Source organism: Schistocerca nitens, chromosome 5 (genome assembly GCF_023898315.1).
Source record: "Schistocerca nitens isolate TAMUIC-IGC-003100 chromosome 5, iqSchNite1.1, whole genome shotgun sequence".
Classification (NCBI taxonomy): domain Eukaryota; kingdom Metazoa; phylum Arthropoda; class Insecta; order Orthoptera; family Acrididae; genus Schistocerca; species Schistocerca nitens.
Window position 1 is genome coordinate 545,563,802 of NC_064618.1, and position 16,443 is coordinate 545,580,244.

Here is a 16,443-nt window from a genome sequence, read left to right on the forward strand (position 1 = left end):
ACCCCCTACCCTGCTATCCCTCCCCCTCCCCACCCCAGACTCTTTCTTACCCCCATCACCCAGTTGCCTCTCCCATCATGTGCTGCTGCTAACAGTCTGGCCTCAGCAGCCATAGACTGGTCATGTGTGTGTGTGTGTGTGTGTGTGTGTGTGTGTGTGTGTGTGTGTGTGTGTTTTGTGTATTTTTGACAAAGCTCACTCTCTGACAGCCTTTTTGTTGCACCTATCTGCAACTCAGCATCTCCACTGTATGGTGAGTAGCAAATATCCTTTTGACTGTACTGTTATGTTACATCCCAAAAAATTTTTTTAGACCGCATGTAGGATGCTGGTGTGACCTGTTCTTGATTACCACTCGAGTGTTTCAGATCAGTACCAGGTCGGATTGAAGGAAGACATCGAAGCAATTCAGAGGCGGGCTGCTAGCTATGTTACCAGTAGGTTCGAACAACACACAAGTGTTACAGAGATGCATTGAGAACTCAAATGGGAATCCCTGGAAGGAAAGCAATGTTCTTTCCAAGAAACAATATTGATAAAATGTGGAGAATCAGCATTTGAAGCTGACTGCCAGGTGCTTCTAGGCGCCAACAAACTTTGTGCATAAGGACCAGGAAGATAAAGATATGAGAAATTAGGGTTCATATGAAGGCATATAGACAGTTGTTTTCCCTTCACTCTATTCATGAGTGGAACAGGAAAGGGAATGATTAAAAGTGGCACAGAGTACTGTTCTCCACACACCACATGGTGGCTTGCAGAGCATCGATGTAGATGTAGATGTAGATGTGGAACAAGCAATATGTCATTTATCAAACAGAAATGTGTGCTTCACAGTTGAACATGTTTAAGCCCCATATATGCCCAATCACGCCTTGCGAAAGTAAATATGTTCAAAACACATAGCTTTAAATAATTACCCTATGATGCTCATGTAACAGAAAATCTTAGTAATACCTTATTAATAATATTAGCTGTGATAACAACCAGACTAGCAGATATTAAAATATTGAAGCTGTTTTTCAAGTAAATGATATAAATTAAATTTTTAGGGGCGCACCTCAGGTTCCCTGCTCTGGAGACTTGCAAGGGGAGAGGTTACAGAAAAAGTTACATATGTTTGGACTCCAAATGCTGCAGAAATTTCAGCACAAAGATTTCAGTTAAGTTACTCTTGTGAAAAGGACAAATATTTTCGAAGTACTAACACTGAGGAGGCCTGCATTTCTGGATGGCAGAATGGTGTGTTTGAATTTGATTCAGTCTTTCGAAAAGAAGAAAAAGACTGGAAGATGTTCTATTTATCAAGAACAGGTAAGTGTTTGTGTTTTAAGCTATTGAAATCAGTTACATTTAAAAGAAAAGAAATTGGTAATTTTACTTGGGATTTGTGCCTCTATTTTCTTTGCCTATTTATTTACGTCTGTTCTAACTGAAGTAAGGCACAGCAAATACATATCTGGCCAAAAATAATCAGGTTAGGTATACGTCATTCTTTATTTTTACTTCTTCACAACTTTTGTATTATTCACTCCAAAACAGACCTCACGAGTCTTACGCCCAAACCATGCGTGTTCTCCACTGCTCAAAGCAGCATCCGAAGTTATCTTTTGAAAGCTTGTTTATGGTCTCCATCACTTTTTCTTTCATGGCTTCAAGTCTATCAAATCATGTTCCTTACAGAGCAAATTTCAGTTTTGGGAATAGAAATACTCAGCAGTATAGTATTTGACGTTGTGGACCATGCCTGGTTATGTGTTAAAAAATCAGTACAGTTATTTTTTAGCTGGACCTTGTATGGAAGGAAGATTGACAATGCTGGGTAACTTTTATTATTGGTAGTGTAATATATATTACTACATGCCAACAATGACTGATGATGGATTTTATGTTAATTGATGCCATAGGGTTTATAAAGTCATGTAAGCTCTTTTAAATGCGTTTATGATACCTTATAACGGTCTGACAACTGAAAATGATCATAATAAAGAAGTATTTATCATCAGATTTTTGCTGGAAACAGTTATTCACACTGTTTTGCTGCTGACTGTACTTGTTTTGAATCTTTATAACACAAAAGTTCAAGGGACAAGTAGGTTGTTTTGAGAAACAGGGCAGTAAAGTTTCAATAAACTCTTATTTGTAAGAGGCTTCAAGTACATCCACTGTGCTTATTTTATTCAGATAGGTCATCTTTTCTAATATTTATAGAGTAATGACGTGATTTTCAAATTGTAAAATCTATCCAAAATCATATTCTTAAAAGTACTTAAGTGGAAACTTAACAATGTTAACTTGCTAATCGAGGAGACTTAACGTGGATTAGCATTGAGTTACGACTGTTTACTTGTTGGATGAGTTAACGAAATATTACTGTGAAACTTCACAAATTTGAAAGATCCAAATTGTTTCAATTTAGAATCCTAAGATTCGCATTACCATTTTTTACAGTAATAAGCCGTAACAACCCCAAAAGTAATCTGTGATTCAGAACATACAAAATTAATTTTATTCTTGCCTTACTACAGCATGTAAATAGTGTTAAGGATAACCCTTAACATTTCTGCCATCACTATGTCACATAAGGTCACATAAATTGTGGTAAGAATATAATAGAGGGAAACACTCCACGTGGGAAAAATATAACTAAAAACAAAGATGATGTGACTTACCGAACGAAAGTGCTGGCAGGTCGACAGACACACAAACAAACACAAACATACACACGAAATTCAAGCTTTCGCAACAAACTGTTGCTTCATCGGGAAAGAGGAAAGGAGAGGGAAAGATGAAAGGATGTGGGTTTTAAGGGAGAGGGTAAGGAGTCATTCCAAGCCCGGGAGCGGAAAGACTTACCTTGGGGGAAAAAAGGACAGGTATACACTCGCACACACACATATCCATCCGCACATACACGTGTCTGTAAGCAACACGTGTGGTAAGCAACACAAATTAATAGTGTTTAATTGCTTAAATAATTATTCACATTTAGCTGATTAACAGCAACTTTTGAATCTCATTTGCATTAAGGAACATAGTATCTTTATCTGAATCATAGTTATCCACGTCATCCTCAGATTTTTACAAATCGTCCCTAAAAAGCATTTCTCAGACACGACCATGGCACACTTTACTACTAATGGCAGACTGTTTTTGGCATTCGTCACTGTTTACATGCACACATGATGAATTTTCCATGAGGTGAAAATCTGAAGCTAGACATAGAACTGCCATGTTTTGGTTTATAGTGAAACTGTCAACTAATATGAGTCTGCAATTCCATTTAACTTTCATTGTTACTCTGACATACTTTCCATACCATAATTTGAAATCTTGATTTATTCTTGAGCACTTGATTCTGCCCTCTTCATTTTTTTCCTTTATTACATTTATTCGCATTTCAGTACATCGCTCCATGTGCGAATTTTAGAATTCATGTTCTGTTCTCCCAGTCAGATATTTCTCTTGATTTGGTGCAGCTTTAAAAGCACAATTAATTTCTTCAAAATGTTATTGTATATTACTTAAATATAAATGTACTTTTAGAGCTGTACTTGGGAATGTAGAAATTCCACACTTGCAGTTTTTGTCTTCTGTTTGCCTTATGTTTCATTATAACATCTCCTTTGTTGTACCTCTGTTCCTTATTTGTATTTTTTGCTGGCAATGAATCTGTTTTTCATGAATTTTTATAGTATGCAAATTAACCTTAATTGTGTCAGTGTATCAGTTGATATTAATGAGGTTCCTGTATTGCTGATGGTGTGACCTTCCATATTTTTGAGAAAGTGTGTTTAATTTGTAATAATGTATATAAATTCTCTCTTTTCACATATTTGCATTAATTTGCCCTTTTTCTTTCTCATTTTAACAGAGGGAAGCCCAAAAGGCACCATTACATGGAAATTTGACTTTTCATCCTCTGGCTTAGTTATAGAAACAGTGAATCTTGTGTTTGTGAGAAGTGTGTTTGAAAATGGTGTTATTAAGCTACTAATGACAGGGGATACAAACAACATGGAAGTACCACCAAGTAAGGAGATTCAGACAACTTCTTAGTATTGTTTTAGGCAATTCCACATTTTATTTCCTTATGTTTGATGACTTTGCCCATTTGCAGATGAAACAGCAGTTTCCACAAAGATTTTATATGGTTCCAAGTGTTTGACCCTGAGTGCTGAACTAAGTAGAGGGAGAGGTACAACAGCATGGCAGCATGCACAGCTTTTCCGTGAGCCAGTTGGCAGCACGAGTTATCCATTCAACATTGTTATCAAACTAAGGAAAATGTAAATAGCAAAACAGTGCTCATTTAAAAAAAAAGACACTATACTACCATATGTGAACTCATTTTCTGTTATTATCTTGTGGAAATTGATTTTGTGACATTGACTACAAGTGATACAAACATTAATCGTATTGGTGAAGTTTATAGGGGGCCATCCATGTGATCCCCCCTTGCATGCTGTGTTTGGCAAGAGTTTGCAATGTGTTGCATTAAGGAGGGGGCCACAAATAAGAGGTTAGTATGAGTTACCAATGGAAACTTCTCGTGCAGTTGATGGTCTCTACACTGGGAATTTGGAGTAGGTGGCACTTGGTGCACAGTTCCTCATCACTTTTCTACATTTTGCAGAAATGAAGAGAATGATGTGCACAAGGTAAAAATATAAATTACAAGTTTTATGTGCATCATTATTTTGAGCATTTAGATAAGTTGGAAAGTCATGTTTTTATTCTCCATATGTAAAATTACGATGTTAACAAACTGGTGAAACATATTTCTGCCATTCTTACTTCTCTGACATCATGATTATGTTTACGTTGGAAGATATTGCTTTAGTTTCCTAAGAATAAAATTGCTTCATCTCTACGTTACATCAGTAAGTGTTGAGTCATGGCTCAATGTCTCCTCTTTGTGGTGAGAAGCAATCTGTCTTTTCCATATTGTTAGTATTCCATCCTGGACCTTCTATTGTTTGATTTTACATCAATAAGCATTACCTAAGTTCTCTGTGCCGTAAGTAATATGGGTTGAGTGGAAGATTCAGATTCATTTGATTTGATTTTCAGTTGGTATGAATGATTAGTCGAAGTTCTCCTGTCTCATAGTGTTTTTTACATAGAACAAACATTTATCAATAATAATAATTTGTATATGATATCACACAGAAATTGTTCCTTGTCTTATCACACAGAAATTTTGCCTTGTGCTATATCTGGGAGTTTCTTCCATTGTATGAATGGAAGCTCAGCATTTTGGAACCAACCATTGTTGCAACTTGCTTTATGTAAGGCAACATTACGTAAGGCAAGCTACAACCTGGCCTTACCTCACATTTAAATCCAAGACATGACTTGTAATCAATAAAGGTCAGGAACTATCCCCTCAAAATACCAAAATGATTTGGATATAGCAAATAAAGAGACACTAGTCTCTGCAAGATGTTAAGAAAATTTAAATATGATATCAGGCTCTCATTCCTTTGAATATTAAACAATTTTCAGTATAGAAAAGATAACACAAGCACTATCCTCTTTTAATGATTTGTGATTAAAAATAATTAATTCAGAAAAATCACTGAATAAATGCTGGGCACTAGCCCCTCCAAACGTTAAACAAATTTCAGTGCATTGTACATAACAGAGGTGGGAGGGGGGTGATGAAAAATAGACAGGAAATACAATGAAACATGTAGAAAACGAAAACGGAGTGAAGCAGAGAGTAGTTACAATGAACAAATGCTGAGACAGAAGAAATTAACGTAAATTAAGGCCAGGTGGGTGGCAAGAACCAGGGACATGTTGTAGTGCTAGTTCCCACCTGTGGAGTTCTGAGAAACTGGTGTCTGGGGGAAGAATCCTGATGTGCGTGTGGTGAAACAGGCGCAGAGGTCAGGAATGTCATGTTGTAGAGCATACTATGCACAGGATGCTGCCTATGCCCATTCATCCTAATTGATACTTTGGGTGTAGTCATGCCGATGTAGAAGGCCAAACAGTGTTTACATAATAGCTGGTATATGACATATGTGGTTTCACAGGTGGCTCTCCCTTTGACAGTATATGTTTTGCCAGTTACAGGGCTATTATGGATGACATTAGAAGGGTGCATAGGGCAGGCCTTGCAGTGGGGACGGTCACAGGGGTAGGAGCCATAGGGTAAGGAGGTGGGTGCAGAAGGAGCATGGGGTCTGACAAGAATATTGCAGAGATTGGGAGGGGGGTGGTGGAAAGATATTCTAGGCATGGTGGGCAAAATTTCAGACAGAATGGATCTCATTTCAGGGCAAGATTTTAGGAAGTCATGGCCCTGTAGAAATACACTCATGCTCATAAATTAAGGATACTGCTGATACATGGTGAAACAACATTCTGGTGGGCAGTTTGTGGGTTTAAATCACCTCAGGATATGACCATGCGGTGCATTTGACCTGCAGTCATCGCATGGTGGTGCTGGCAGCAGTCCACATACGCAGAGGTGTGTTGGTGCATGTCAGAGTACGGTGCAGCAAGTAAGTGTGCAGATGTTTTCAGGCGTGCTAATGGTGTCTCTGTGGCACCACATTCGGCAATCATCCTTAATTTATGAGCATGAGTGTAGTTGATTAATATTCTAGACCAGGATAATACTGAGTCACGAGTGGAGTGCTCTAAAGTTGTTTTTTTGGAGGGACCAGCATACCAGTCTTGGATGTTCAAAAATGGCTCTGAGCACTATGGGACTCAACTGCTGTGGTCATCAGTCCCCTAGAACCTAGAACTACTTAAACCTAACTAACCTAAGGACATCACACACATCCATGCCCGAGGCAGGATTCGAACCTGCGACCGTAGCAGTCGCACGGTTCCGGACTGCGCGCCTAGAACCGCGAGACCACCGCGGCCGGCTCTTGGATGTGATTGCCCTGCCCAGGAAATCTGCTTTTGAACTAGGCTGGTGAGGTAATTATGTGCAATGAAGGCTGAGATGAGAATGGTGGTGTATTGCTGTAAAAAGTCTGTATCCGAATAAATACGTTTGCCTCGGATGCCAAGGCTGTATCGGAGGGTTCGTTTGACATGGAAAGGATGGCAACTGTCAAAATGTAAGTACTGTTGTTTATTGGTAGGTTTAATGTGGTTTAATGTGTAGCTGGCTTTTGGTTAGGACGAGATCAACATAAAGGAAAGTGGCATGGGATTCGGAATAGGATCATGTGAAATTTAATTGGGAGAAGGTATTCAGAGATTCCAGGCATTTTAGCAGGTCAGCCTCACCATGAGTCTGTATGGTAAAGATGTCATCAGTGTATCCAAGCCAAACCAGGGGCTGAAGACCTATGGATCCCAGGAAAGCCTCCTCCAAGCGACCCATGAAAAGGTTGGCATAGGAAGGAGCCATCCTTGTTCCCATGGCTGTACCCCTGATTTTTGTTTCTATGTCTGCCCCTCAAAGGTGAAGTAGTTGTTGGTAAGTATAAAGTTGATTAAGGTGAGTAGGAAGGAAGTCATAGGTTTGGAATCAGGGGGCACTGATTGAGGAAATGTTCAGCAGCAGACAGACCATGTCCGTGGGGGATGTTGGTATAGAGCGAGGTGGCATCAGTGGTGACAACCGAGGTGTGTGGTGGGAGTGGGATGGGCATGGATTTCAGACAGTCTAGGAAATTGTTGGCATCTTTAATGTGGGTTGGAGTCTTTGTACTATAGGCAGCAGGTGTTGATCAACTAAGGCAGATATACATGTCCTTGGTTCTCGCCACCCCCATGGCCTTAATTTACGTTAATTTCTTCCATCTAAGCACTTCTTCACTGTAACTACTTTTTGCTTCACTCCATTTTAGTTTTCTACATCTTTTATTGTCTTTCCCATATATTTTTCACCACCATCCTCCCACCTCTGTTAGGTACAATGCACTTAGCTTTTCACTCTTGTTAACTTGTACACCATGTTTTAGTAGTAATCGCTATCTTGCATATTACACTGTCTTCTGCCGTTAAGTCCTCAGGTTTTCAAATCTCATCTGATGTAGTCCCCAACAGTCAGTCTTTCCTTCTCATCCCCACGGTAAGTCTCTCCTGACCCACAGTTCTGGGTGACTTTCCCGAAATTTACCCTTTTTCCTAGGCCTCTCCAGTGCTTTTCCTTCACCCTTCTTCCTTCCTCTTCAACCCTTCTGAAGAAGGAGACACTGACTTTGAAAGCTTGCCAATTACAACAGTCTTTTATGTGTGTGTTCTGCCACCTCTTGGTGAGTAAATTTTTTATCTATCCAATTAAATAATTTTATCAATTCTTTGAATCAATAAAGGTTTTATACATCAACACAGAACTTTGTGATACTTAAGGAACTGAAACCCAGCAAAAAAAAAAACAACACATTTTGGGAAGAGCTTTGATGTGCAGCAACATATACACTGCATTTTTCATATTATGAAAGTATATATACAAATTCCAGCAAACACACACATTAGTGGCTAAAGTATTGTAATTGGGATAGCAATTTGTTTTTGTTGCCTATCATAGCTCGCATTACGTGATCTCTCCAGCTAATCACAGCTCCCATCGTGTGATCTCTCCAGCCAGTGACAGCACAGGATATGTGATGTAGTGAGCCATAGTAACATCACTGCTAAGTAACACAAACATACAAACAGAAAAATTTAATGGTCTAAATTAATATACACGAGGTATAGCTACAAGAAAAGCTAAGGTTTCACATATAACATTGATCTTTTTTGCATGTGTTATCCTTTAAGATATATCAAACAGAAATGTGCCAGTAAAATTTGTAAATAATGACGTAAATGTTGTTCTTTTGTGCCCAAAATTTTTGTAAGTGGCTGGTCCTCAAAGTGTTAAGTTTTGAATGAGAGTCAAACCATCTATCTTTTAAGATATTCATTGCACATTCTCACACATAACAATTGATCATGCATAAAAGGAAATTTACTTTGAAAGTAAAGCTTCTCAAATCTCCATTTGCAATATTTTCCTGTGACTCGTTAGAATTTTAGGTTCATTTGAGCAGTTGCAAGAGAGCACCAGAAAATAGGTGTTACTGCACATGTGCAGCTTTGATGCCATATGATGTCTGTGCTTGGTATTTGCTCTGCTCATATGCTTTTCACCACATTTATGTTTGGAATTTCTTGTCTAGTGGTACATCACGTGACCATGTGCAGCACTGTGGCATGTTGTTCTGGGGAACATAGGGATTTATTGTACTTAGGGCCATATCCTATCCAGATAAGGGATGCAAAATAAGGAAGCAGTTCTTGGCATAATATTCATTTCAAAACTAGATTCTACAGCTCAAAGTACCCAAATATTTTGGCATGTGGTGATTTTAACTTTTTTTTTATTCCTACTCTACAATACTGTTATGCAGCATTTCCAATCACTTTTACAGCCACACAGCACTGCAATAAGCTAGTAAGAAAAAATACAAATTTTTTTCAAAAATAAAAAATTATGTATAAAAAACAGTTGTTTGTATATACTATAACTTAGAGCAAGAAGTGTTTCATGACTTTTTAAACTGTGTAAGGTTATTTGTTAAGCCAAGAAACTGTATAATTGGCAGTTTATATTCTACTCCAGGAGTAAATATAAAGCCTTGTGAGAAACTGGAATAGTAAAACATGGTGTGTTGCCAGTATACAGTTTACTGAAGAATGGCGTTCTGTAAATTTATGATGTAACCAACACAAATTAATAAATAACATCAAGTCTAGAGGAGGCACCAGACAAGTGTTGAAACTTGTTGCATGATCAGAAAACATGGTGTTTCTGGGGTGACACAGAAATGAAATCCTGCTAAAGCTGCAAATGTATTTCAAACAAAAGATTTTATTCAATACTATTGACCAAATTGGCCTGTTTGTCCATTTTCAGATGAAGATTTACACATGTTCATTCATAAATAACATCAAGGGGTCTTACATTATGCCATAAAAGAAACAGAACATCCGATAATACTCCAAGAGCATCAGAATTTCGTAAACCATACTAAAATGAATAATTCAGCATAATGTGTACATTCATATGTCCAGATCACAATGAAATAGGCCCCTACCTGGTAGTAAGGGTGTTTCAGTGTGGTTTTTGGATTGCCAGTTTACTTGAAGTACCAGCACTGTATTATCTCACGATTGGTTCTTTATCATGGCATAATGTCATATGTGTCAGAAGATGAAAACATGCACTTGAAATTCAGAGAACAGTTGAAACTAGCCTACATCTATATTTACATCTACATCATTACTCTGCTATTCACAATAAAGTGCCTGGCAGAGGGTTCAATGAACCACCTTCATGCTGTCTCTCTACCGTTCCACTCTCACACACGGGAAAAATGAGCACTTAAATTTTTCTGTGCAAGCCCTGATTTCTCTTATTTTATTGCGATAATCATTTCTTCCTATGTAGGTGGGTGCCGACAGAATGTTTTCACAATCGGAGGAGAAGACTGGTGATTGAACTTTCATGAGAAGATCCCATCACAACAAAAAAAACTTTGTTTTAATGACTGCTGCTCCAATTCATGTATCATGTCTGTGGCACTATCTCCCCTATTTCACCATAATACAAAACGAGCTGCCCTTCTTTAAACGTTTTCGAAGTCATCTGTCAGTCCCACTTGATGAGGATCCCACGCTACACAGCAGTAATCCGGGGTAGGGCAACAAGCGTGGTGTAAGCAGTCTCTTTAGTAGACCTGTTGCACCTTCTAAGTGTTCTGCCAATCAGTTGCAGTCTTTGGTTTGCTCTACCCACAACATTATCTATGTGATTGTTCCATTGTAGCTTATTCGTAATTGTAAACCCTAAGTATTTATTTGAAATTACAGCCTTTAGATTTGTGTGACTTATCGCATAATCAAAATTTAACGGATTTCTTTTAGTACTCATGTGAATAACTTCACACTTTTCTGTATTCAGGGTCAATTGACACGTTTCACACCATACAGGTACCTTATCTAAATCATTTTGCAATTCATTTTGGCCATCTGATGACTTTATGGGATGGTAAATGACAGCATCATCTGCAAACAATGTAAGAGGGCTACTCAGTTTGTCTCCTATGTCGTTAATACAGATCAGGCGCAATAGAGGTCCTACAACACTTCCTTGGGGAACACTAGATATTACTTCTGTTTTACGTGGTGACTTCCATCTATTACTATGAACTGTGACCTTTCTGACTGGAAATCATGAATCCAGTCGCACAACTGAGGCGATATTCCATAGGCACGCAGTTTGGTTAGAAGATGCTTGTGAGGAACGGTGTCGAAAGCCTTCTGGAAATCTAAAAATATGGAATCAATTTGACATCCCCTGTCGATAGCATTCATTACTTCATGAGTATAAAGAGCTAGTTGTGTTTCGGAAGAATGATATTATCTGAATCCCTGCTGACTAAGTGTCAATAAATAGTTTTCTTTGAGGTAATTCATAATGTTCGAACACAGCATATGTTCCAAAACCCTACTGCAAATTGATGTCAGTGATATGGACGTGTAATTCAGTAGATTACCCCTATTTCCCTGTTTGGGTATTTGTGTGACTTGAGCAATTTTCCAGTCTTAAGGTTCGGATCTTTCTATGAGCGAGCTGTTGTATATAATTGCTAAATATGGAGCTATTGTATCAGCATACTCTGAAAAGAACCTGACTGGTATACAATCTGGACCAGAGGCTTTTATTAAGAGGATATCTACTTCTATGTTTCTCATCTTTGCAGTTATTCGTGACTGGAATTCAGGAAAATTTACTTCATCTTCTTTGGTGAAGGAGTTTCAGAAAACCAGGTTTAATAACTCTGCTTTAGTGACCGTTGTTATTGCACAGTGAAGATAATGATTGCATCTTGCGACTGGTGTGCTTTTATGTAAGACCAGAATCTCTTTGGGGTTTTCTGCCAGATTCTGAGACAGAGTTTCATTGTGGAAATTATTAAAAGCATCTTGCATTGAAGTATGTGCTATATTTTAAACTTCAGCAAAACTTTCCAACCTTGGGGATTTTGCGTTCTTTTAAATTTGACATGCTTTTTTCATTTCTTCTGCAACAGTGATCTGATCCGTTTTGTGTCCCATGGGGGATCAGTACCATCACTTATTAATTTATGAGGTATATATCTCTCGATTGCCATCGATACTATGTCTTTGAAATTGTTCCACATCTTTTCTACGCTTACTTGATCAGATCAAAAGGAGTTGAGGCTGTCTCTTAAAAAGGCATTAAGAGCATTTTTATCACATTTTTTTTAAATAGATGTACTTTGTGTTTCTTTTTGATGGTTGTGGGTGTTACAGTATTCAACCTAGCAGCAACTGCCTTGTGGTCACTAATCTAATCCCTGTATCCATCATGATACTCCTTATTTGTCCAGGATTATTTGTTGCTAAGAGGTCAAGTTTGCTTTCACAACCATTTATGCTTCGAGTGGGCTCATAAACTAATTGTTCAAAATAATTTTCTGGGAAAGCATTCAGTACAATTTTGGATGACGTTTTATGCCTGGCACCAGCTCTAAACATATAATATTTCCAGCATATTGAGGGTAGATTGAATTCACCACCGGCAGTAATTGTATGAGTGGAGTACGTATTTGAAATGAGAGTCAAGTTTTCTTTGAACTGTTCAGCAACTATATCTTCTGAGTCGAGGGGGTTGGGGGGGGGGGGGGTCAACTATAACCTCTACCCATACTAATTCACAGGAACTATCTACTTAAATTTAACTACTAGGTAAACTACTTCTAAAAGCAGTAAATACTCCAACATCAACTGTATTTAATCTATCCTTTCTGAACACTGTTGGGTCGTTTGAAAAAATTTCGCCTGGATTTATTTCTAGCTTTAGCCAGCTTTCCACACCTATAACTATTTGAGCCTCAGTGCCTTCTATTAGGGCTTGGAACTCTGGTTCTTTCCCAATGCAGCTACAACAGTTTATGACTACAATACCAATTGTTGCTACAACTACTTTAATGTGTATACCTGCCCCCTTTTAGATGGATGCCCTTTCTGTCGTTTCCTGAGACCCACTAACCTAGAAAACTGCCCAGTCCCTTTCAGACAGCCCCTACTACCCATGTCGCCACTTCCTGTGTGTAGCAGACTCCTGACCTATTAAGTGTAACCCAGAAACCCCACTGAGCGAGGTGGTGCAGTGGTTAGCACACTGGACTCGCATTCGGGAGGACAATGTTTCAATCCCACATCCGACCATCCTGATTTAGGTTTTCCATGATTTGCCTAAATCCCTCCAGGCAAATTCCGGGATGGTTCCTTTGAAAGAACACGGCCGACTTCCTTCCCCATCCTTCCCTAATCCAATGAGACCAATGACTTCACTGTCTAGTCTCCTCCCCCAAAACAATTCAACCAACCTAACCTAGAAACCCACCACCCAATGGCACAAGTCAAGGAATCTGCAGCCTACACAGTCACGGAACTGCCTGAGCCTCTGATTCAGACCCTCCACTCGGCTCTGCACCAAAAGACCACAGTCAGTTCTATCAATGATGCTGCAGGTGGTGAGCTCCACCTTAATTTCACGAGTAAGACTGGCAGTCTTTACCATTTCTACTAGCTGACCGAAACCAGAGAGAATCTCCTCTGATCCAAAGTGACACACATCATTGGCACCAACATGAGCCACCACCTGCAGTTGGCTGCACACTGTACTCTTCATGGCATCCAGAAGCACCCTTTCCACATCCGGAGTGACTCCTCCTGGTATGTACATGGGGTGCACACTGGCTTCCTTCCCCTCCATGGCAGCCATGTTCCTAAGGGGCCCCATTATGCGCCTAACATTGGAAGCTCCCAACTAACATACAGTGCGGAATAAAACAATTTGTTTCAAATAAATTGACTGCCTCTTTGGAAAGGATTAATAAAAGCCAAATTTCTTTAGCAAACTGACAAAAATAACTTAATTATTCTCCAAGGTGACTAATGCTTGATCGCCAATAATGTGGAAATGAAATAAAATCAGAAAACTGAAAGTAATAACATATTTCAGTCTTTCATAGTTAAGTGAATGTATCTTTACTCATTTGATAGCTCCCAGCCACAGAAATCTGTTTTGTTTTCATTTGCCATGAGAACTGTGAATGAATACATCAAAGTCACGAAACGAAACATAAATCTGGGTCTTGTGGACTCTAGCCATCCCCACTACAACTCAAACTGCTCTCCACATGCGTGAATCTGGCAGCTTGGACACACTAGAAAAATTTTTCTGGTTTACATCTGGCTGCCTGCTGCTGCTGTTTATGCAGCTTAACAGCTACACTTCAAGCAGTCAGAAGGAGAAGACACTGCTCATACACGACTAAAGTTGTGTGCATGCGCAAGAGCTTGGTGGCAACTGCTCAGACAAACCTAATGTAAACAGTTGTGGCATCACATTCCTCAAAAGCAGTTTGTTGTTACTAAGTATTGCATAATCTTCATCCTGAAGCCTTTGACACATTTTGCTGTTGGCAGACATGTGCGTGTGCAGTGTGTTTTGTTTTTGTAAATAGAGCATTTTCTTTGCAACGTAAGTTTTATTCCAGCGTTTTTCATTCATTTATGCTTTATTGTTGTAGTATTATTCTGCAGTAGCAGGCTAAAGTAAAATGCTTTGTTGGAATATCAGTTCTTACCAGTCAAAATTACAAACATTTAACTGAAACCAGAAGAGTGAAAGATTCCCTGAATTCTAAAAAATTGCCAGGATTTTCCCGGTTTTCTCCAGGATGAAAAAAATTCCTGGGCTTTTTCACAGATTTCCTGGTTGTCCTGAGGTGTATACAACATGAACAAATTTCAGTATAGAAAAAAATATGTGGGGACTGCCCCTTATTTGATCTGACGTGATTTCCAAACCATTAACTGGCTTATAGACTATTACTCATAATAAAACGGCCAAAAGGCCAATGGATATTTGCATCAGTTTCACTGTACCAACAGAGTGCTTGGCGGATTTTACTCAACCAAACCGTTATGCAGCGTGTAAGTGTCGCAAGTGCAGTGCTGGCATTATCAAGCCTATTCACAGCTGTCCAAAACGCTGAGCATTTGGGGGGGGGTTTCTGGTATTGGAACAGTTATTATTGCCTATAGCAAAGCACCACACCAATACAACTTGTGTGTATTTAATGGCCAGCTGGTTTGAGTTCTAAAAAACAGACAAACTATATGAGATTACACACTTCCAAGGCGAGAGGGAGCAAAAAGCCTGCTTAATTAACAATGTTTTGTAAAAAAAAAGGAAAATCAGTTTATCACTTCATACTTCTCGGCACAGGAATAAGCGCTAAATGAGAACAGTGCCTGGCTTAACCAGAATGAGGTGTGTTGGAACAGCTGGAAGTCTGAGAATAATAACACCTGTCGAACAGCATTTGCCCTTCCAGAGATAGCTACAAGAACTGAACTGTCAGTTATTGTGCACTCTCATTTGATTACTATCAAATACAGGACTTTATCACAGAAGTAAGCTCTTCGAGTAATACAACAGTTCTCATCACAATTCCTTCTAGCACGGTTGTTGACAAGTCGCGTGAGCCACAACTAAAAGCTGTGTGCATTATTGTGCATTGTGCTCTCAAGGGCCAGCAGACACTTAGGCTCCATTATTGTCTCCCCACCATGAACTCACTCTCGGCCATGCTCTTGATGCAGACCTGTCTCGCTCCGCCAGTGGGTTCCTCTAGTGAATGCCATCCTCACCCTTAGGTGACTGTCCACAGTCTCACCTCACTCCACTTGAAAGGGTTCGTTTTCATGTGCATGTGCCTCCAACATGCCACTGCACCATGCGATCTTTGGCAATAACCATGCCAAATATCATTACATCCCCCACTTAAATGGAAATACGTCAGGGAAGGATTTCATTTCTAGGTTCCAAATCTGTGCTGCCCCAACTTCATCAAACTGTACTCCCCATCTTCATTTAGCTCAGGTGGGCCTGAATCATCTTGTGCATTCATTTTTCTAAGAGCAAGAAGCTTACTGGGGTCAGGGCCTTAATTACTTGTTTAGGCCCCCGAAGTGAGGTAGCACCTACCCTGTAATTGCACTCATGCCTACTCTGCCCCTAAATTTTCTTCAAAGAGACTACATCCCCCAGTGCAGCTTTCAACACAGGCCACCCCCTCTTATAACTCCTGCCCCCCCCCCCCCCCCCCCCCCTTCTGCTGGACCAGTAATATATTCTTCTAAGCAGACTCTCACTTTGTCCTCATATCATTTGGGCGAACATACTGTGGTGATAGATTGCTAAGCCACCAGAAAACCTTATCTTAGATAGTGTGGTCTTTTTTTGCCTCACGATACACAATATTGGAGGCAAGGGTAAGCCAATTTAGGGACCCGACCTTATGCTTCTGCATCTGCAAATGGTATATTATCAGAGCTAGCTTCAAATTTCTATTTATGCATTTGGTGAATAACAGC

General features: G+C 39.4%; 1 protein-coding gene across 3 annotated transcripts in view; it reads left to right on the forward strand.

Annotated features, from left to right (window-relative positions):
* The window catches only part of LOC126259273 (peptide-N(4)-(N-acetyl-beta-glucosaminyl)asparagine amidase), a 60,538-nt gene extending 55,757 nt beyond the window's left edge, over positions 1-4,781 (forward strand). For all 3 annotated transcript variants that reach the window (XM_049955909.1, XM_049955911.1, XM_049955910.1), the window contains exons 6-8: positions 1,053-1,314; positions 3,875-4,033; positions 4,121-4,781. In XM_049955909.1, coding sequence (XP_049811866.1) covers positions 1,053-1,314; positions 3,875-4,033; positions 4,121-4,293 — 594 coding nt within the window. In that variant the 3' untranslated portion in view covers positions 4,294-4,781. The remainder of the gene's footprint in view (positions 1-1,052; positions 1,315-3,874; positions 4,034-4,120) is intronic.
* Positions 4,782-16,443: the final 11,662 nt, after the last annotated feature.